We start from the raw sequence: 23,231 nt of genomic DNA on the forward strand, positions 1-23,231 counted from the left end.
TGGGATTAGCTCCCACAGTGACACTTTGCTCTTTTATCTTTTCTTAAGGCATTAAATTGTCAAAGATCAAATTAAGTATGCATCAGATGAGTTGCTTTAAGCAAAATAAAACTTCTGGCAAAAGTCATCTGTTTCCATCACATCTTTCCTTCTGGTGTCGTTTGGTAATCTGTAATAAGAAAGCATCTCTTGTGTCTTCTAACTAGCAAAGAGGAGAATGGCATATTCCCGTAGCAACCCTAAGTATATGCCTCTCTTCCCCTATGTCTGCCCTAAAGATTCATGGACTTATGTACACTTTCAGACACTTTCTGAATTCAGAGTGGAACTCCCTCACCAGAGGTGCATGTTCCCTGCCTCCTTTTTTTTTTTTTTTTTTTTCATTAAATCTATTTCCTTTGCACGTGATTTACTGCAACTTTAAGAGTTATGCGCCATTCTCCCAGTTCTGGGTGTGTTCTGGGTACTACATTTACTTTCTCGTCATTAAGTTCAAGATCACTTTTAAAGCAACTATTTCATATGTGTCAGCATAAAGACCTTTTTGCAGCCATAAATATTGTTACTGGTCTATTTCACTGTGTTTCTCTTGAGAATTAGCAGCTATATATCCAGCTATTTTTTCTTCTTTTTGATGACATCTATATTATGCCTTTATGGCTTTTTAGGGCATTTTATGAACCATTGACCTTCAAAATTCAACTTCAACCTTATGGATCAGGTCAGTGACATTAGCAACATCTATCACCCATGCCAGTCCATTAGTCTGGCATCTTAAACCACGATTCACAGTCCAAGCCCTATTTTTATAAATAGTGTCTTAACAGCCAGCTGTTAATTCTCCAAGTTTTTTTCTCAATCAAAAATCAGAACCTTCATGAAACCAGTTGAAATATGAAAAAACATCATCTGTCCTTTACAAGGTACTGTTTGTTTTCTCTGCACAGGACTTTAATAGTATTAGAGACCCTTCCAAACGTCTGGCTGTGACCTTCATTCCCACATGCATGTTAGTGGGTACAAAGTCCAAGAGTTAGAGTGGACAAGTCTTGGAAGGCTTCCATTCTGGACTCAGGAGTGCACCGTAGGAAAATGGGCCATCTGGAGCCCAACTCCAAAGAAGCCGGCTTCATAATCTCAAAGAAATGATTCCTCAGCCACGCAGCTTGGCAAAGACTTTATATATAATCATGGGTGTGAGAACCATAATGGTTTCAACTAGAAATATTTGGGAATATCTTAAACCTGCTTCAGCTTGGTATCCTGAAAGTCACATAGTTCTGAAACACTTCTTCAAACAACTGGCAAAAATAATCCTGTAGTCTGCACATGACAATAGCCTACTGCCAGGAAGCATTTTTTTATGCTCCTGAGTTATCTGCTTTTAGTCCACATTTTTAACAAAATGGAGATTAGGGTACCCTGTATGGTTTCTATGAGAATTAGACGTGAAGTATCTAAAATGACTCTTACCACGTAGTAAAAAGCTAGTAAGTTCTAATTCCTGTTATAGATATTTTGGGTTTTATTGTTCTGTTAAACATTTCCAGTAATTTCTCCTAATTCTTTTCCATTTGCCTATTCGTTCTGAGGCTTGAAATTGACATGACTATTTTTTTCCACATAGTTTAACCTAACAAAGGAAATACAGGACAGAGGAAAGAGCTGTCTAAACTTCATATCAGAGGTGAAAACCCCACAATGCACCTGATACATTTAGCCTCCCAAGACAAAATTCAAAGATTTTTCTCTCTTTTTTTTCCTCCCCAGAGACATTGCTGCCAGGAACTGCCTCTTGACCTGTCCAGGCAGCGGAAGAATAGCAAAGATTGGAGATTTTGGGATGGCCCGAGACATCTACAGGTGCGTGGGCTGCCGTCCCCTGTGAAAGCCTGTCCCCACCCCCAGCCATCCTCTGAAAGGAATGGCTGCAGCTCCTCATACCTTTCATCATCTCCTGGTACTGTCAACTTCCCTCGTGAAATTTCAGTGATTTCCTTTCAGGAGGATATGGGAAGCTTTAATTAGTGCCCATGCCCGAGAGTCTAATTCTGGATCCCACTGCCTGCAGTAATTGACGCGAAGTGTTTAATTGGGTTGTCTCTCTGGTTCCAACTCTCTAATCCTGCCATGTTCTGAGACATAGAATAATTTGGATACTTGCTATAAAAAAAAAGTTCCAAGTGAACTTTATAGCTTAACCCCTGTCCTCGGTACTTGGGAAATGTGCAAGGATGCAGTAGAGCCCATCACGGGCACAAGCAGCCTGCACTGACAAGATACTGGACCAGCTCAGTAATCAGACTTACCTGCCGCAGGACACTGGAATAGATTCAAAGTCCACGGGGACTTAGCTCAGCTTCTTTTTTTCTCTATCATAGGCCCAAGGCAACATTAAAAATTGATAAGTTAATCTTTGATTTTAGAAAGAATATTTCTATGGCACTTTTTTTCCCTCCTCTTTCCAACCTCATAGCTCCTTGTAATTAGATACGACTGCGACTCATTACAAGAGCTGAGCATGTGGTTCCTTTGCATGGTCACTGATTAGCCCCTTCCCTAACTCACAGGAGAGTGGGGAGATGGTTGCATAGAGACTTAACTATGCGGAAAATCAGTGAGATGATCCAGACATCTGTGAGTCTCTGTCAGTGCTGGTAACAAGCTCCAGAGGGGTGATGGTGCTGCTACCATCCGGGGACCTTGGGATGGCAGGGTGTGGAGGACAGATTCAGGACAGAGCTCAGTGGAGTCCCCCACCACTGTCACTATGTGACTTTCCAGAGTCCACTCTACTTGCTTTGTTTTGCTTTGCTTTGTTTGACTTTGTTTGGTCTTGTTTGCTTGGCTTGACTTTGCTTGACTTGAGACAGGCTGGCCGTGAACTCACTGTGTAGCCCAGGCTGGCCTGGAACTGGAAGTAATCCTCAGCCTCTGTCTCCCGAGTTCTGGGGTTATAGGCATGCACCACCGTGCCTGGCATTACTCTCTACTTTCTACACCGAGTCTCTGAGCTCCTCCCCTCTACTTTCTCAGAACACCCTGATCACCTCCGTTTTCATATCTGTATGCTGCAGCACCTCAGCCAGCTCTTCCTTTCTGTGTTAGTCAGCATTCTGTCTGTGCAACACAGAGATAAATCAATTCATAACGAGGAAGAAGTTTGTTTTTGGCTCACACTTCCAAAGGTTTTAGTGCATGGTCCTTTAGCACTGCTGCTTTGGGCCTGAGGTCTGTTAACCTCATGGCAGCCGGAAGGCAGAGGGAGGAAGGAAGGGGAGTTGGGTCCCCATCTCCCCTTCTAGAGTACACTCACCTTGATGTCACTTCCTTTCACTAGGCTCCACCTTCTGAAGGTTCCACACTTCCCAGTAGTCCTACAAGCTGCCAACCAAACCATCAGCATGTAGGTCTTGGAATATATTTAAGATCCACACCATTATAGCTCCCCATCTCTAGGCTTAACCCACACAGTTTACCTACAGCCCCAGCATCCCTCACATATCAGTCCATGTGCGGGGTCAGGATGATCCTCCAGGAGAGCTCCTGGGCCTCCCAGCTCCATCAGTGGCCCTGTGAGTTGCCTTCCCTGGGCTTTACCCCAAGCTCATGTGGAACAGATCAGGCTTTCATTCGTGTCACTGAACACTGCCCCGACCCCTGTGTCACTCTGTGCTTCAGTTGCAAACATGTGTTTCTTCCATCAAACCATAGCCTTGGGAGCAAGAGCGATGATGACTTATTTATAAGCACAGCACATGACAGAGTTACTTGATACATACTAGACTCTCAGTACATATTTATTGAAGTAATTAATGTAGGCAGCTGGCAGGAAGCTGCCTCCCGTAACACACCCAGGCAGCAGAACACCAGGCTATGTGTGGCACTGGCTTAAAGGTAGATGAGCCAATTTATTAGTTTTCATCAGAGTGTTACTAATGACATTACCAGTGAAAACATAATCAATCAACTCATCCACCTTTTACGCTAACTGTGTTGCTCGTCCTATGTTCTCCTAACGCCTGTGTTTCAGAAAGCAGGCTCCTGCCAACCGTCAGGGCTATTTGCTGAGAGCCTTTACTGAACTAAACATGGGCAGATGAGTACCATGGAGGACATGGAGCAGTGAGAGCCCAGCTCTCAGCCCTCCCCTTTTGGGTCTTGCATTACCACAGGTCATCAGAAACACACTGTACTTACAAGGTGGAGTCGTGTTTTTCGTTGTGAGTTATAATAAACAAAATCCAACAGGGAAATCTAAACTTCTGCTAGCAAGGATCTTAGTCATTGTGTAGATCATTCCTTTCCTGCCTCTAGTGGGCCATGAAATGACACCAGAGTTCTTAACTGAATGATCTGTGCTCCCCCACTCTCTTCCTGAGTCACCAAGGACCCCTCATTACTTTAAGCCTTTCATGGGTAGACCGTGTGCTCGCCACTTACTCAAGCTTCTGCTTGGTACCATCTCTAGATCTGAGTTTGCTTTCTCCTTCCCACAGAGCCAGCTACTACAGAAAAGGAGGGTGCGCCATGCTGCCTGTCAAATGGATGCCCCCCGAGGCTTTCATGGAAGGGATATTTACTTCGAAAACGGACACTTGGTGAGTGTTCTGCTCCTCCCCTCCAGATATCCCTGCAGCCTAAAATGGTGCCCTTCAGCCAGTGATCCACCTCAGTCTTGGGGAGAAAGAGAAGAAAAGGTCAGATGTGCTCCACACAGTTAGTTCTCAAGTGTTGGCAAACATCAGAATCATGGGAGAGGCTGCATCCCAAGAGAATATGATCCAGAAGGGCTGAGAATCTGTATTTCTAATCAGTTCCCAAGCCACTCCGAGACAAGACAGCTTTGGGTTGGGTGTCACAGAGACAGAAATGGGAGCGATATGGCCACAAGTCAAGAGATTCTGATTGCTACCAGACACAGGGAGAAGCAAGGAACAGATTTTCCCTTCAGGCCTCAGGAACAAGCACAGCCCTGTAGGCACTTTGCTGCCAGCCCAGAGAGGCTGATCTCTGACACCTGGCCTTCAGAGCTATGAGAGACTGAACGTGTGTTGGTTAAGCGATCCAGTGTGTGGTAACTATTTTTCAGTTCTGAGGATTGAACCTAAGTCCTCACCATGCTAGGCAAGTACTCGACTACTGAGGTATACTCCCAGATCCTCTGTAAACTTTATTCTGCAGAAACATCTCGCTGAGTTGCCCAGGCTGGCCTCAAACTTGCAATCCTCCTGCCTCAGCCTCCCAGTTAACTGGCAATACAGGCATGCGGCACTGCACCCAGGCTGCTTGGTAATTTCTTAGAGCAGCTTCAGGAAAAGCACACACCCAGTGAAATCATCCAGCCAGTTGCCCCAGGCCCTCAAGTCTCACTTTTGCAGAGCTTCCGTGAGCTCTGTAATGCCCCAGTTTGAAATAAGAACAGCCATCCCAGATTCCACAAAGCTTTGGGAAGTGATTCTGGTCTGAATAAAACAAGCATTAAGAGAAAAAACATGGAGGAGCAAAACGCAGAATGCTTACGGAAACTTCTTAAAAGCTGTAATACTCACAGAAAGGGCAGAGAAATTATTTACAAACATAAGCATAGCACAAAAGATTACTTAAGGCGATAGTTTTAGAGAAAAGGAACTCTCAGAAATGGAAATATGATGTTAGAGCCTTCCTAGGAGATGGAGCCTGCATGTGTGTGAGGCTGCTGTGTCCTGCAAAGAGTCCAGCCATGAAAAGCAGGGCTGGGAGAAGAATATCACATGGAGAAGCCTGACAAATACTAGCTCACTGGGTCAGTGTCAGCAGAAGTCAGTCATGCTGATAACCATAACCGTGAGTTGACGTGAGGAAAACAGAACGTGAACACTACCGTCCTCCTCCCCAGACCAGGCTAATCAGGAGAAGCACACACACCCCAGTGGAGGATATTGCCGAGTCTCCTGATGGGGTTCATGAATAGAAAAGGGAAAATCAGTAAAACCTAAGGAAATCCTTATTAACTAAGTTTTATTTAATACTGTCTTGATATAGGTTCATTCATTGTAACAAATGTACCTTATTAATGTGTCGTTAAAAATAGCAGGAGCTGAGTGTGGGGTAGGTGGGAATTCTGGATTCATAATTTCTTCTCAACTTCAAATAAAAGCTTTTTTTCCGAAAATATGAAGGCAGAAATGTAAAAGCAATAGAAATGTTAGAATATACTGTTAGATAAGTCTTCTGGAAAATAAAAAACTCAAAAGAGATAGGATACATTGGAAAGAAAAGAAGATTAAGAGGATTAATCAATAGATCAAGTAAGCTGACAAAATAGGAGTCCCAGAAAGAAGGAACAGAGGAAATGAAGAGCATAAAAATATCAAAGGATTAATTGAGGATTTCCCAAAATAGACCATAAAACTTTCCGGAATGAAATCACCCACCAAGTTCCAAGGCCTGCGGATAAAAAGAGACACAGGAGAACATCACCGTGACATTTCAGACCAGCGGCAATGAGCATTCTGCACGCTTCCAAGGAGAAAAAGAAAATAATAAAAAGTGGACAGAGAATCCAGGGCTTCCAAGGGCCACACGACACTTGAGCCATACAGGAACAGAAGACAGCAAACTGATGGACAAATGTCCTCAGGACTCTGTGATGTGATGGTCACAGTGCCTAGAATCCCTTCCTCATCTCTGTAGGCTGGAGGCTGTGATCAGGAGCCTTTATTGTCTCTAAGTCAGTGAAATTTGCCTTAACCTAACCCCGTGGGTCCCTAAATAGGATCAATGGGTTAGGGCATCAGCACCACCTGGGAAGGAATCAAACATACGCATTCCCAGACTCCTACTCAGGCCTCAGGGAACAGAAGCTGGGGCCAGGGTCTGTGTTTAACAAGTGCTCCAGACCATTCCAAGGTGCAGGAAGGCAGGGCAGCAGCTCCCTAACACACCCAGACACACAACAATACGTACACATTGTGAAGAATTGCTTCTGGCGCATGGTCATCTCCTATGACCCATCCGTTCTACCTTACAGAAAGGTTGACCCCAAGAGATGTGAGCAAGAGTGTTCATCTGCATACTGTTTATAGAGAAACAGCAAAGTCAATCTAGTTTTCCCTCAGAGTGGTTTACTTTTACCGAGGAACACTGCTCAGTATAGAGGGACACACTCACCTGCAGGTATGGACCTGAATAAACCACAAAGAGCACACCTGGGGTGAAAAAGGAACGGGCAAAAAAGGTGGGGGCACAGGATAATATTTAAGAATAATTTTACAAGGCAAAAAGTAAGTCCGTGACACATGAAGGGTGGGAGCCCAGCTCACCTGTGTCTGTCTTAGTCAAACTAACAGAGAGCACAAAGGCAAAATAATGACATTGAGGTCTCTTGCTATCTCTTTCTATCATCTCTCTACTTAACTGCCTTTATTTCTAATAGGTCCAGGCAGAGAGCACACAGTCACAAATCTTCAGGCCTTGCTTGCCTTAGAGAACAGAAAGACCACAAAGAGAACAGGAAAATTACCCAAGGTGTGACTGAACATATGGTGAATGTTTAAATTTTTAAAAATTTGCTACAGTAGGACACACACGGCCATTGGTCCCCCAAGTCCCTCTTTCTTCAAACCCATTTATGCCACCATTCTTTACGTCTTCCGAATGAGTTCTAGAAGTCCTTTCGTGAGTGTCTTTACCTGAGGAGATGAGAAACAAAAAAATACAGAGAAGGCTGCTAAGTGTCATCTAATAGAAAGGCATCTTGTAAAAATGTTACTGTAATAAGTTTTTAAATTAAATGTTGACCATATATTCTGATCAAGTCTCATATGTGCCAGGGAATTTGTAGTGACAAAAGAAAGAAAGGTATTTGTCTGTTCCAGTCTGTCCTGGATAGGTGTGTGAGCCCACTACCTCAAACTTTCCACTTGAAAAATACAGAAAGTATCCAGCCCTCCTCAGGGGAGTCTGAAGTTTCACCAAGATGATCATAACAGCTATTCATTGTCCTTGGAAATGTAGCTCTCCACAGTCTTTGTGGTAATGTTTATTAACAAAGAAAACTAAGTCCAGATACAAAAACAAAGACAGCCAGGCATGGTAGCATAGGCCTGTAATTTCAGCATGTGGGAGGCTGAGGCAGGAGGATTGACATGAGTTCAAGGCCATCTGGGCTACATAGGGAATCCAAGGCCAGCCTGAACTACATAACGAGAGCCTGCCTCAGTAAATAAATAAACAAATAAATACAGTTTTTTAAAAAAGTAGGATTTGTCAAAAAGGCTAATCATTACATTAAGGATTTAAAATAAAATCATAATCAAAATATCAAAGGAGATTATTTAGAACATATAAAAACCATTGCCAAAGTCATTCAAAAGAAATAAATGAGAAGTGAAGTATATTTTTAAAGAGTGAAAAATAAGACACAAAGGCCTTATCGGATACTAAATACACAAAAAAGAAAACAGAGAGGTATCGGTGCAAGAAGCAGACCCAGTGAATGGGGGGATAGGGCAGAAATAGACCTATTTTAATCATAAGTCAACAGGCAAAAGGGAAATTATTTTATGAATAGTGTCAAAGGAGTAGTTTGGGTAAACAAACCAATTTTAGAGCTTTGCCTCACTCTGTACAAATTAAAGTCCAACTGATTTGGAGAAGAGAGAAAAACAAACAGAACTAGAAGAAAATAGCAAAGATTTATCTAATCCTTAATGAAGGGAGAATTACATAATTATAAAATAAGTGGGAATCTCAAATTTTTTAATAAATGTGACTACCTCAAAACAAAGCTGTTTGAAATGCTAAAACATAGAAGAGAAAATAGCTAGCTGAGTGTATATAATATACGCCTATAACCCAAGCAACTTAGCAATTTAGCAAGACCCTGTCTCAAAATAATAAGAAAATAATATTTTTAAAACATTGAGATTCAGCTGGGGATATAGCTCAGTAGCACAATCACCTGCCTGGCAAGCACAATGTCATCAATTTGATCCCTGACACCAAAAAAAAAGGAAAACATTTGAGATACAAAGGCTCTGGATTAATGCCAGATACCACACACACACACACACACACACACACAGAAGAAAAGAAAGGAGTAAGTGGTATAAGGAGTTAAATATGTGATAAAAGGTTGACATCTTTGATGCATATAAAAAATGTCTACAATATAAAAGGAAAATGGACTGACACAAAAATAATATTTTCTCCAGATAATTAAAATGGGCAGAAGATAGGAATGGAAAATTCAGAGGAGAAAAAAATGAAATCAATTAATAAACACTCGGGAAACATTCCACTGTGATAACTATCAAGTCAAGACACAAGACGCGCGCTGTTCCCCGTCTATGTCCACCCTGACCAAGCATCCGAGCGCTGATGGTGCCTGTGGTCTTCTCGTGCTGCGTGGTAGATGACAGAGACACATTTGGAAGTCAATGTTTATAACTTCTGATCTAATCATACTACACTGTCCTAATCATTCTTACTAGACTGTCCTAATCTAGTAACTCAGCAGATTTATCCCAAGGAAACCCTCCTTTAAAAACTGTATAGAGATACTCTTCAGTGTTCCAAATATCTTGAAAATCGAAAATGTGACAAAGGCAAGTTAAGACACAGCTACTCAATGAGATATTTTACAGACACTTCAGGTTTTATTTATACAATGTACTAATGCAGAAAAGTGTAAGCTATGATGGAATGTGAGAGAACGCCAAGGTTCAAACTACATATTGAATACAACTGGGATTAGGTAAGATTAAAAAATCTAAACACAAAACCGTAACAGAAATTTGAAAAAAGAAAATGTCAGCAGTGATCCCCTTTACATGGTGTGTCGCGTGTGGTACTTTCCACCCCTTTTCTGGATCCTAACAGTCCTCTAAAATGCAGAAGGATGGAACGGGAAAAGGTTAAGCTCTTCCGTGTGTGTCTCCTCTTCTGTCCCCGCCCAGGTCCTTTGGCGTCCTGCTGTGGGAAATCTTCTCTCTGGGCTACATGCCGTACCCCAGCAAAAGCAACCAGGAGGTTCTGGAGTTCGTCACCAGCGGAGGACGGATGGACCCACCTAAGAACTGCCCCGGGCCTGTGTATGACTCCTCTGGGAACATTCGTACTGGTCACTGAGCAGTTTCTCCTCTCTGAGATTATCTGGAGCTACACAGCCCTCTTTAACATAAAGGGGCAGATGGCAGCCTCATTTAATAAGCCCCAGGACAGGACTTCAAAGAGAGGGGTTAAGTCTTCCAGCCCCAGCAGCAATGCTGCCTTCCAGAAAAGGCACCCACCATCTGGCTGGAGGCTGTAGATTCATGAGGCCTATCTGTATTCCTCAAGCACCCACAGGGAGCTGCGTCCCAGACTCAGCACCTCCTGAGTCTCTTTTAAATAGTTCCCCTGCCTGCATTTTCCACTGTTCTGCCTAGTATCTCTCATGATCAAAGCAGGCAGGAAATAGAATATCCATCCCAGAAGTACCTTTAATCCAGGCCCAGAAGTCCGTGTTAATTAGCTTTGTGTTAGAACACCTTAAGGGCCCAATTCCCTTGTTTATCTGCAGGGGGCAGCATACACCAACGTCGAGGGCACTGATGGGTTACCACCCTTGATCTGTGCCATTTCAGGTCCCTCCCATTTAGGATAGTACGGGCAGAAAACGATCAGGCCCCCTGTGCTTGTGCTGATTTAATGAATGTGCTTATTCTTTTAGGTACCGGATAATGACCCAGTGCTGGCAACACCAGCCTGAAGACAGACCCAATTTTGCCATAATTTTGGAGAGGATTGAATACTGCACACAGGTATAAACTCTCTCTCTGTGACCATGCATGTTTAATCTCTATGAAAATGTCTTAAAAGATGACAGATACCAGAATGGCAAGTTACAATTAAATCAGTCAGAGAGTCAGATTTATGATAAGGAGAATGAATATTCAATTATCTGTGAAATGGTTGGTATCTCTGTTGGCCCATTTCATCCATAAATATCCATCCTTTCTACTCCCTTCCCCAGCACACAGTGCCAGGCTTAGTCGCAGGGAATCAGTTCAACTCACAGATATTAACTAGAAGTAGGAAACAGCTCTGCTCTCAAATAATTTATAGGCTTCCTGGAAAATAACAACCTGTGACATAAATAATACACAGTCACTATACTGTATGTCTAACTATATACATCAGAGTATTAAGGGAATATGCAAAGTAATCTAGAGAAGGTTTAACATCAGCAGAGGCACTTATGTAGGTGCAGACTCCACTAATCACTTTTCGTGCATTTAATTTGATCCTCATCGAGGGACACAGGTGACCCCACTGGACAGGTGAGAGCTTTGGCTTGGAGAGGCCACACAGCTTCTAAGTCGTGCCACAGTCCCTGTGCACCCCTCTCCTGCTTTCTTGGGGGTGACTGAGTTTTTACTTCCCTCCTTATATCCAGCAGGCCCCCATGCCTCCCACCTCATCAAGGACATAAACAACGACTGTGCTATCAAGGACACATTTCTGAGTCATGTGGCCAATGGAGACATCTTGAGACCACAGTGTTAAGTGAAATAGGTCAGGAACAAGAGCTTCAATATCATATAACTTACATCAGAAACCCAACGTATAAATAATACAGAGCTAAAGGCAGGCAGCAGGAAATAGGGAGACAGATCTTTCCTAAATGGAAAGGGGATCTGAAGATGGAGGGAGTGGGAAGGAAAGGGGGTGGGCAGGAAAAAGAATGAGGTGGGGTCATGTGCGTGTACCTGCTCCCCCAATGAATGAAATCACTTCAGACTCGTTTGGATAAAAATTGTTTACATTGAAAATCATAATGATTATGGGCTGAGACCACTAGCTCTCCTGCCTGACACAGAGTCACCTGCTCCCAGGTCCCCCTTCCTCGCCCAGGTGTCACCAGCTGCCCTCAGAACTTCGTTGCCAGGTCCTCTCCTCCTTGTGCCATGTCTGCTTTCCTCCCCTCCCTCCTGGTCCTTCTGTAGGATTTCTAATCCGAGGCTGTTTTTGAAGCGTCTGACAGTGACCCCACTGCTACCCTAGAGCCCCTCAGATGGGACCCCTTCTCCAAGCTGTAGTTACTTGCTGTCCTCTCTGTCCACCTCCATGGGCCCTATAGCCAGGCAGGCAGGCAGGCACCTCCTTCCTGAGCAGCTTCCCTGCCTGGGTCTCTGGGGTTCTTTCAGAGCAACTTGTGTGATGGCATTTAGGTTGCAATGGCGCGATGTGGACTATATCCGCCCTTATACACCTTCTTTGGAGACTTTTTCCCCCGGAGAATGTAACAGCCCTTTCAAAATCAGGTAGTTTCACATATGACTTTTAAATGACTCACTGTAGACAGTCATAATAAACAGGGAGGGAACTAAGGGATTAGAAAGAGTCCGAGGACAGTTTTCATTCTTAGCCTCTTTTACATATGACTACAGGATGAATGTCTTTTGTTAAACTCAAGTCATGGGGTTCTTTCCCAATTTGCATGAACATTAATGAATTAAATTTCCCCAGAGTTAAGTTTTCTCCCACAAATTTCCCTTAAAGCTCTGGCAACTGCTTTTGTCTGTGTTACAATCATTACATAAAAATGACCTAGCACAAAGTTGGTTTTGGTCAATGGTTTCCCCAGTAGCGCTTGAGTATTCCCTTGGCTCTCCAAAGGGCTCATCCTAGCCAGAGCAGTCCAGGTAGACCAGTTAGCCTGCCTGACACCCAGCCGAATTCATGTGTAAGGAGGGCAGGCGGAAAGGGTACAGAGAACCCTGCAGTGTGCACACATGTGGGCACGCACACACACACACACACTTCAAGTCAACCACAAAGACTTTTCAGCATGCTTTGGGAGAATTTTATTGGGAATAAGTGAATCATTTTTTAAAAGATTTTTACAGTAAGCTATTCATGTGTAAAATTTGGTTAGATTTGCTCCTCCTCTTCAACACCCCAGTGGGGTGCCATCCAACACCCATTCACACACTTCCATTACAACACTTTCCTCCAGGCCTTCAAGGACAATGATGAGGTAGGTGGAGCTTGTTTTTTGTCCTTCAGGGCTGTGAGTTATTACACTCACAGCGAGTACTCCACGTTTAGGATTGTGCCCAAGGTCTCTTCCTGATGCAACGCACTCTGTGACTGACTTTTCATGGGTCCCTCTCTCCTACCCCAGGATCCAGATGTCATCAACACTGCTCTGCCCATAGAGTATGGCCCGCCAGTGGAGGAGGAGGAGAAAGTGCCCATGCGGCCCAAAGACCCTGAGGGGATGCCTCCTCTGTTGGTGTCTCCCCAGCCGGCTAAGCAGGAGGAGGCACGCATCCCGGCCCCAGCTCTGCCGCCACCCCTGTCCACCGTGGCCTCCTCTGATAAGGCTGTGAAGAAGCCCACAGCTGCAGGGGTCTCGGTGCAGGGTCCCCGGGGGCCGGCTACAGCAGGGGGACATGTTAACATGGCATTCGCTCAGTCGAACCCACCACCGGAGCTGCGCAGGGTCCAGGGATCCAGAAACAAGCCGACCAGCTTGTGGAACCCAACTTATGGCTCGTGGTTTACAGAGAAACCTGCCAAAAAGAACAATCCTCCCCCCAAAAAGGAGCCGCAGCCGCGGGGCAGCACAGGCCGTGCAGAAAGCTGCACTGTGCCACCCAATGCCACCACCTCCACTGGCAGACTTCCTGGGGCCTCCTTGCTGCTGGAGCCGTCCTCGCTGACCGCCAGCATGAAGGAGGTGCCTCTGTTCCGGCTGCGTCACTTCCCTTGCGGGAATGTCAACTACGGCTACCAACAGCAGGGCTTACCTTTAGAGGCCACCACCGCCCCTGGGGCTGGTCATTACGAGGACACCATTCTGAAGAACAAAAGCAACACTGGCCAACCTGGGCCCTGAGAGCCAAGCCCACAGGGAAGGGGAGGTCATGGCTCCACCGCAAACCAGAGACCAAATGTCACTTTCATGATGTGCCAACTTGTTTTGAAGTGCCACATAACATACTGTACATTTAACATGCTTTCCAAAGGTTCTGAGCATGGGTTCACCTTATTCTTTCAAACGAAAAAACGAGTGTTTGATACTGGCCCAGACTGGTTGCATAAGGTTTTCATGCATGGTGGTTGTAGAGTTCCTTATGCTGCTTTTAAACTGTGTGTGCTCTGCTCCAGTGTAGTAAGAACTAGTTGCTTCTGTGTCTCATAGTGAAAGTCGCAGCTCCCCCACCTTGTTGACGTGGACATGAACAATCTGAGGCGTGAGGGGAGCACAATAAAGACCTTCATTGTAATGACTCCGCATGGAGAAAGACATTCTTCACTTGGAAAAGAAGAGTCACAAACTTCTGAGCAAAACATCACTTTAGATGGCTAGATGCTTTTACCTGTACTGATTCTTTGCCAATTGTAAAAAAAAGCAATGTCACGCGTAGTTCCATAACAGATAAAAATGTATATATTGTATACTCATCTAAATGGAATACATACATCCCAAGTGCTTTGAGTATGGTAAATCACTAGTATAGATCCAGAATTCACCAACCCTATCAATATACCTCATGCCTTAAGAAAATCCTGATACTAATAGTAAATGATTGAGTGTGAGGTTTCCCACTGAATTTAAAACTCAAGACTTAAATTATTTTCAAACTTTCCACTAATTCAGATCTGGTCATTAGAAGCAAAAATTCTAAGCAGCAGTAATACATCAGAGCATACAAACATATTCATACGTGGGCATATGTATCAGTATACCATAGACCAAAAACTTCTAACAGTTTCAGTTATGAAACCCACCAAACTAAGCTCCTCCTTGCAGTGATGGACAGGGTCCCGGGATGAACAGCCCTGCAGGAGTCCCAGGAAATACTAGTGCTGTATCCTTTGTTCTCCTGTTCACCTGAGTGTTCTCTCCCTGAATCACGTGATCCCAGTACACTGGGAACACAAATATGATGAAGTATTCACAGCATAATTTCTGTAGCAACAAACTTACATTAAATAAAGAATTTTTCCCTAGGCAGCAATGAGGAAAGAGGTTTAGGGGTGCTTGGAGAGTTGGGGTTGACACCGCCGTGTGATAGTGGGGGCTCTGAACCTGGATTTCACAGACGAAATTTATTTCTATGAAACTGAACTGGGAACCCATTAAACTGTCCATGCAAGATCGTCTTTATTCCTAAGTGTTCCTGGCCTTCTTTCTGTCTGCTTCTCCTCTGTTGGCATGTCGCTTGTTTCCTGGGGGGCTGGACCACAGTCTCTGTTAGAAGGAAAGCGTTTTCAGTTACTTGCTAGGTATGAAATGTTCTCACACAGAAAGGCTGTGCATGTGTGTGTGTGTGTGTGTGTGTATGCGTGCGTGCGCCTGTGCCTTTCTTCCCACGTTCTCAGTTACGTCTCCATCAGCAGTGTCACTTTGTAAGAGAGCCACTGTGTTCTATGAGGGCACCAGACATCAGTTCCTTTCCTCTAAGGCAGCTGCTGGTCCCAGAGCTGGCTCTGCACCTTCACGAGGGTACTTCTCAGCATCTGCTTAAATGCCAAAGTATTTTTATCTGCTCCAGATGAAGTGGAAGCATCAATGGACTCATCTCTAAATAACTGTATCAGCAAAGCTTTGGTTCATGCCAAATTTGTCTGACATTTTGGTGAAAAGTAGTCCAATTACATAAAGCATTCCAGCTCACAAAGCACCCAGAGGGGCTCTGGAACCTCTCACTTCGAGAAACACTCCCTAAAGGATCATAAGAGATGAGCTTTCAGTGACTTGAGAAAATGATTCTATACTTGTAATGTGACCAGTTAAGCAGGAAATATGTCACACAGCGAAGTCAGTCAACCCTTCCTGGTAATTAGTGAGGGGAAAATCCTATTCCTTTCCTCTCTACAAATACAGGTTGTGCCTTAAGACCCCTGAGACTAATGTGTTACTTTCCTTCTTCTGCACTGTCTATTAATGTCATGTAAGTGCTAGCCAAATCTCATCAGCTATGTACCTGGATAAGTAAATAAACAACTCCCCACTGAGACATGATGCCCTCGAGATGTTTCATTGAACATGTGACCCCTAGGTATCCACATGAGCATAATCCGGGCTACTGTGCACAGAATATCCCTCCAGCCCCAGAGCCCCAGCGGCTCACACCGATGCTGTGTGTTACAGTAAGTCCATTAGCTATGGTAGCAGGTTCCATCTAGAACATGCACAGGCACATTTAAAGTTCGCATGAGTCACGTTAATTAAACTATAAGCTAGTACTATGTAATCACTTAGATTCCACATTGATAAGAAGCCACGCGGTCACGACTGTTTCACAGGAAATGACAGTGTAGCAGACCCGAGGGGGTAACTCACTTCTTCTCAAAATGATAGCAAATCAGACTGGCAGGCAAGTGGTTTTTCCAGCTTCGTATGCCCTTGCCCCACGATTCTTGCCACTTTCTGAAATAGTTCCATGAGTCCTCTCTCCTGTCTCTCATTGTGCCATTATAGCAGACTCAACACCCTTAACTGACTCAAAACATTTGTCTTCCACGGTCCTCTTGCCTTTGGGGAGGAGCCAGAAGTTGCACGATGCGGATCTGGTAAGGTGGGTCAGGTCCCAGCACAGGGTTTTTTCTAAGCCTGCCACTTACATTTTTGATCGCATCTCGTGACGAAACGAAAGTAGACTCCCAGAACTGCGTGAGAAAGCGGCCAGAACGACGGGACACATGTGTTTGAAATGAGGGGGGTCTTCTGAGGGGAAATAATGGCAATGTGTCACTTCTGATAATAAAATTTCAGAATAAATTGTAAGCATTCACCATGTAGTATTTTGATCACACCTTGTACAAGAAGCCAGGCTGTCCCTACCTCACTGGTCAAGGCGAGACGTAAGCTGCAAAAACACACGTGGCCCTCCCACGTGGGCAGCTCCAGGATGAGGGGCCAGGGTCACTGCTCTTGTGCCCTTGCTCTGGCCTCAGCAGTTCCAAGCCAGCCCTGTTGGCTCTTCCATCCATGCCATGTGCTGCTTCATCTGTGGCTTATTTTTAACACTTGTAACTAAGTCCCAAGAATATAGGAAAAAGCTATTTGATCAATTTGAGTAATTCTCTTTTTAAAAACTTTTGGTGTCTCCACATAACACTTGGTAAACCCTGGAGCTATAAGCCACTGAGCAAATGTGAATTAACCATTCTTTAAAATACAAAGCCTTTCTATCTAAATACAGAGGGCACACCACTAGGAAATGCTAAAGATTGTTCTTTTAATGGATTTCCTGTAGCAATGCAGTAAGATTAAATTTCCTGTGAGCTCTGCAGACCTAAAGCAAGATGCATATGAAGTGAGGGTAAACGAACAGACTTCCCACAAGATTCATTAAACGGTATGACGTGTCATGGTGTCAGCCTGTCTTTTATTAAATGAATTTTTAAATAAGTCCAAAGAATCCAAAATGCAACTTTGCTAATTTTATTGCAGCCCCTGGTTCCCCATGTCATGTGAACACACAGAGCCAAACCAGCATTCTCAAATCCCCGAAACAAGGATGACCGAGAGCAAGCAGAGAGGCTGTTGTTAGGATTCTGCTTTCACTTGGCACCCTCAGCGGGGTTGTTTAATTCTTAATGCCCTTCTTAAGAGCAAAGCTATTGTTCCAGCTTGGCAAGGCTGAAACATGAAAAGTCTGATAGGATCAGACGATTAAATTAGTGGGGAGGAGCAGCCACATGGAGTCTAAACCTGACAACTGTCTGCTTTTCAGCATGCGGTGCCCGTAAAACAGGCGTGCCACACTCACACACACCTCACTGCCAGTCTAACCCCAACCACGGCGAGTGCCAGTGTGTCTGCAGTGCCTGCCCACACACACTTCTTATATCCCGCTCTGACCCACCCTCAGCTCTCCCTGCAAGCACTCACTCTGCCAGGGCCTACAGTTCCCTCATAATTTATCGTTTATAATCATCTTTCCCTCCACCACTATGCATCCGTTTTCTAGGCTCCTCTCAGCTGGCATTAGTTGAGAGAAACTCATCACATTAACTTACACTAAGCCTTAGCAACGCTATCTAGGATATTTGCATCTCGAGACACTGTTTGCCCATATGGATGAGTATCAGCTGATAAGTTTTAAAGTGACTGAGTCATCTTGGAGGGTTCAGCACTCATCAGTTAAGCAGCAGGCAGACTAAGCGGGAGGGAACAGACTTAGATACTAGACCACAGCGGCCCACCCACAGGACACACGTTTAGTATCAGGCCTCTGGTTCCTCTTCTACCCAGTTCCCTTAACCAATCGTATCATTACCAGAGTAAAATGAAGTCAACCAGAGTGGCTTCCTGGAGGAAACTAAGTCCCTCTGATGATATTCCCATCTTCGGTGTGATGCTATTCTTAAATACAGCCTTAGCAAAAACTCTAAAACTTATCTTTGGAAGCTTACCTTTCACCACCACCAATATCTGACGCAATACCTGATGCCCCTTGTCCATCGATCTGTACTTTGATGGGATGTCCATTCCCAAAGTAAGGTATGAAGCCCAAAGTACTTGGGACCAGCAGGTGTCTGGTTCTGATGTTGCTCAACAGGTGTATCCAGGTGCTAATATGATGGACATTCACTGAGGAGTCCTTTCTCCAATTAGCCACTGGAACTGAGAGCACCTGTCGATGTCGCTCCCGGCCGGCAGGAAGGACACACGACAAAGTCTGGCAGTGGACAACCTTTTCTTTTATTTTCCTTCTCCGTACAGCCTGCCCTGGGATCGCTCCCAGCCGAAGCCTCCTTTGGTCCGCTCCCCGCGGCTCCTTCTGGGCTTCTACTTCCGGGCTTCTTCTTCCCCCCCAGGGGTGGCACCAGTATATATACGGATACAGTGTCCAATCATGTTAAAGTAAGCAAGGCAAACTGATTGGCTAACATCATCAGTTGCCAGGCAGACTATATTGTTGAGCGGGTTGCTTACGCGGTAAGCAGGAAACTAACGTGCTCGATGGGAGGGGTAATCTACCTCAGGCTTTACTCTTTACTACAGGCCTCACGTCCGCCAAGTGAGGCGACCGGGCTCGGGGCTGCGGCTCCCAACATCTCCCCCTTTTTTATTTTTTATGAATGTGCGCATCGTAGCCCTTCCTGGACTGGGTGCAGAGGCTTATGCCCTATGTGTAGGTCCACCGTAGGTCCTTGGCTTAGACCCTGGTCGGCCGTCCCATGGTCCGCCAAGGCCCTGAGGCCCTCGTCCTTTTTCTAGGGCCAGGCACAAACTGGACGGAACCTGGATGCACACAAGCTTGCACTCATTTTCTCTCCGTAAAGAAATCCCCTCGGAGAGAAATTTAGACCTGGGCAGCATCTAACAGTCCAGCGGCTTACGTGCAGGATGGGGTAGGGCCTGGCTTAGGTTGAGTCGCACCGGGGGAGTACGCTCTTACCCGTCATTGACTCTCCTACCCAGCTATGTCATAATTTTTTAGAGGAGGAGTGTGGGAAGCTCACCACCCCTAGACTCGGTCGTAGGCTAGGCGAGCGAGCCATGCATATGCCTGAGGATCTTCTTGTCCATTTCGGGCTACCGCTATTTCTATTCATCTTGTTGGTTGGTCTGTGATGGATCTCCGGTAGGGCAGGTCTGATCTTCAGTCGAGGGCTTTGTCGCCCGTGTCAGTCTCTCCGGTACCCACAGTGGTTCTCGTCCCGATTCCTGTGGGAAAACACAAACCGCGCCTCGGTTCCAGCTGACCACTGGATCCGGGCCCATCCATTGTCCTGTCAGGACATCTTTCCACTTCACCCACCCTTTATGGTTGGGGGAAGGGTTGCAGTGCTCCACGGCTGGGGAGCAATTATCATTATTTAAATTTAAAAAATTGTGTGTGAATAGTGCCATGGATAATCGTGCCTTTGGGGCCAGGCCTTGGCCTACTCCCCCTTTTTGTTTTTGTAAAATTTCTTTGAGGCTTTTATGAGCCCTCTCAATGATTTCTTGACCTTGGGGATTGTATGGGATACCATGTTTTAATTGAACCTCCATCATTTTGCAGAACTCATTGAAGGCTTTGCCTATATAGGCTGGTCCATTATCAGTTTTTAATATTTTTGGTTTGCCCCATGCGGCCCAAGCCGCCAGGCAATGATTGATCACATTAGACACTTTTTCACCTGTTTCTGCTGTTGCGAATATGACGTGAGAACAGGTGTCTGTGGAAACATGAACATATTTAAGAGTCCCAAACTCCTGTATATGTGTGATGTCCATCTGCCAAACATCACCAGGGATCAAACCTCGAGGGTTTACTCCCATCGGTATGGCAGGTTTGTATGTGGCACAGGAGTCACATAGTCGCACGATATCTCGTGCATCTGCTCTGGGAACATGGAAATGGTTTGCTAGTGTCCTGGCATTGACATGAAACTTATCATGGAAGGCACGGGCTCGCTCGATTGGTGTTAGTAAGGTAAAAATCCATAACGGGCGAGTGGCAGTATCAGCAGCCGCATTCCCCTGTGCCATGGGCCCCGGCAGGGATGTATGTGCTCTTATGTGGGTGGTGAAGACCTTATGGTGTCTGTTCTGAAGCAATGTCTGGATAGACAGGAACAGCCCAGCCACTGTGGAAGTGGATCTAATTAAACCGGCAGTCTCAAGCACTTGCATAGCATTGACCACATACCTAGAATCGGAGACAATATTAATGGCTTCTGAGAACCGTTCAAGAATCATTTTAACGATCTGCAGTTCTACCACCTGAGGCTGATCAGGTTCAAATTGTATGGTAACCGGGGGCTTGCCTAGGATCACATAGGCGCCTATCCCCGTCTTGGAGCCATCTGTGTATATTGTAGTTGCTGGGACTAATGGCTCAGAGGCAGTAACCTTTGGAAAAATTATAGGGTGCTGAGTGACAAATGACAAGATAGGGTCTTTAGGGTATTGATTGTTTATATCCCCATGGAAAACACATCTCAGAATGGCCCACGTATCTATGCAGGCAGCCAGGGTCTTGATCTGGCTGGCGGTATAGGGTACTCGGATGGCTTGTGGTCCTGAGCCAAAATGTTGGACAGCTCTATCATGCGCTTCAAGGGCCAATGAAGCGACTGCCTCCGGGTAATGCTCTATGACTTTTGCAGGTGAGACCTTAGGGTGTATCCACAGTAATGGTCCTTTCTGCCAAATCACCGCTGTGGGCTGTAGACTAGTCTGTAGCAAACAGACATCAAAGGGTCGCCCTGGTTCAATTCTGTGTAAGGTAGCCCCACCTAAGGCTTTTTCCACTCTCTGTAAGGCAGCTCTTGCCTCAGGAGTGAGCCTCCTGTGGGAGGCTATATCTGGGTCTCCCTTCAGAAGGTCGAACAGGGGTTTGAGATCTGAATTTGGTATATGTAAATATGGCCTAATCCAATTAATGTCTCCCAATAGCTTTTGCATGTCATTTAGGGTCCTAACGCCATCCGTCCTAATGGTGACCTTCTGTGGAGAGACTAGCATAGGGGAGATTTTCACGCCTAAGTAGGTCACCATTTCTCCTCCCTGAATCTTGTCGGGGGCAACATGCAGATTAGCTTGTCTCAGGGCCTCGACCAACTGGCCGAGCATATTATTTAGCATGTCTGGGTCCCTGCCGCTGAGCAAAAGGTCGTCCATGTAATGCACACATCTTATCTTGGGAAAGGATTTCCATAGGGGGGCCAGTAGGGAATCAAGGTAAATCTGACACATAGTGGGACTGTTGGCCATACCTTGGGGCAGCGTTATCCACTCGTATCTGAGATCAGGGCTTTCTTGGTTAATGGTGGGTAAAGTAAAGGCGAACCTATGAGTGTCCTCTGGATGCAGGGGGATTGAGAAGAAACAGTCTCTAAGATCTATAACATAAACTGGCCAGGACTGAGGGATGGCTGAGAGAGCTGGCAGCCCCCTCTGGACCGCCCCCAGGGACTGCATCTGCGCGTTGACCGCCCTTAGATCATGGAGCAGCCTCCACTTGCCAGACTTTTTCTTAATTATAAAAATGGGGGTGTTCCATGGGGAGGTCGACGGCTTAATGTGTCCTAATCTAAGTTGTGCACTGACTATTTCTGACAAGGCTAATAGCTTCTCCTTAGGCAGGGGCCACTGAGGTACCCAAACCGGATCATTTGACCTCCAGGTGATTTTGATCGAAGTGGGTAGGAGAGCTTCTTCAGCGGCCCCTAAGAAAAACCCAGCCCTTGCCTACCTTTTTTGTTCTCTACTGGTATTGGGGATGTCCGACCCTGTAGGGCATTGTCCAAGCCTTTGCCGGGGGTATATCCCTGGTTCCTGAGTATATCCTTAGCCTGGGGGGAGCAGTTTGACGTAAGCGTGACATCCATCTGAGTGAGGATGTCCCTTCCCCATAGAGACACTGGCAACTGTAACACAAATGGTTGGAAATGGCCCTGATGACCCTCCTCATCACACCAGAGCAGGGTTGAAGCACTAACCTGAGGAGCTGACACCATCCCCAGGCCCTGCAGCGTGTTATCTGCAGTGTTGGTGGGCCAGTTGGAGGGCCAATCCTTTCTAGAGATAATGGAACGGTCAGCTCCTGTGTCTAGGAGCCCTGTTATATTCTTGCCATTGACCTTAAGTGAGAGCATGGGCCTTTTATCAAGTATTATATGGAATCCCTCGAAGACTTCCCCTGAGGAACCGAAACCTTGACTTTTTCTAATTTTCTGCTTTGAGGGAAATCTCTTGTGGAGACTGGGGAGCAGCAAGAGCTGCGCTATCTTGTCTCCTTTATTGATTACCATAGTACCCACAAGAGATTGAACCATAATTTTAATGTGTCCTGTGTAGTCTGAGTCTATGACCCCCGGGACTACTATGAGACCCCGAAGGGCCGTGGAGGATCTCCCGATCACCAGACCCACGGAATTTTCGGGTAACGGTCCCTTAAAGGTGGTTTTAACCACTTGAACGCCCATATCAGGCACTAATATAAGTCTGGAGGCGACACTGAGGTCCACACCTGCTGACCCAGGGGTGGCCCTTGTTGAAGGCTGCCATCCTGAGCTGTCCTGTCTCTGGGGCGGGGGCCCGCCTGTGAAGGGGGCCCCCTCTGGCCGTTTTTTGGCCCTCTAGCATCTCGTCCACAAATACGGTTGCCCTGAGCGTCAAAGACCGACCTACACTCCTCAGCTTTGTGTGATCCCCTCTTGCATCGCCCACAAACATATGGTTCTTCATTCCTAGGGCGAGGCCTAGCATCTGCATTGTTTGGGCAATGACGTTTAATGTGTCCTGG

The 23,231-nt window shown here is 45.6% G+C and overlaps 1 protein-coding gene across 2 annotated transcripts in view; it reads left to right on the forward strand.

Annotated features, from left to right (window-relative positions):
• Alk (ALK receptor tyrosine kinase) overlaps positions 1-15,998 on the forward strand; it is a 715,373-nt gene extending 699,375 nt beyond the window's left edge. The window contains exons 25-29 of one of the 2 annotated variants that reach the window (XM_063230372.1): positions 1,771-1,863; positions 4,500-4,601; positions 9,942-10,076; positions 10,697-10,787; positions 13,154-15,998. In XM_063230372.1, the coding sequence (XP_063086442.1) occupies positions 1,771-1,863; positions 4,500-4,601; positions 9,942-10,076; positions 10,697-10,787; positions 13,154-13,870 (1,138 nt within the window). In that variant the 3' untranslated portion in view covers positions 13,871-15,998. The remainder of the gene's footprint in view (positions 1-1,770; positions 1,864-4,499; positions 4,602-9,941; positions 10,077-10,696; positions 10,788-13,153) is intronic. The other variant, XM_063230376.1, reaches the window with a different exon arrangement.
• Positions 15,999-23,231: the final 7,233 nt, after the last annotated feature.

The sequence above is a fragment of the Cavia porcellus genome, unplaced genomic scaffold (genome assembly GCF_034190915.1).
Source record: "Cavia porcellus strain 051 isolate PalLab524CR breed Dunkin Hartley unplaced genomic scaffold, mCavPor4.1 scaffold_1, whole genome shotgun sequence".
NCBI lineage: Eukaryota > Metazoa > Chordata > Mammalia > Rodentia > Caviidae > Cavia > Cavia porcellus.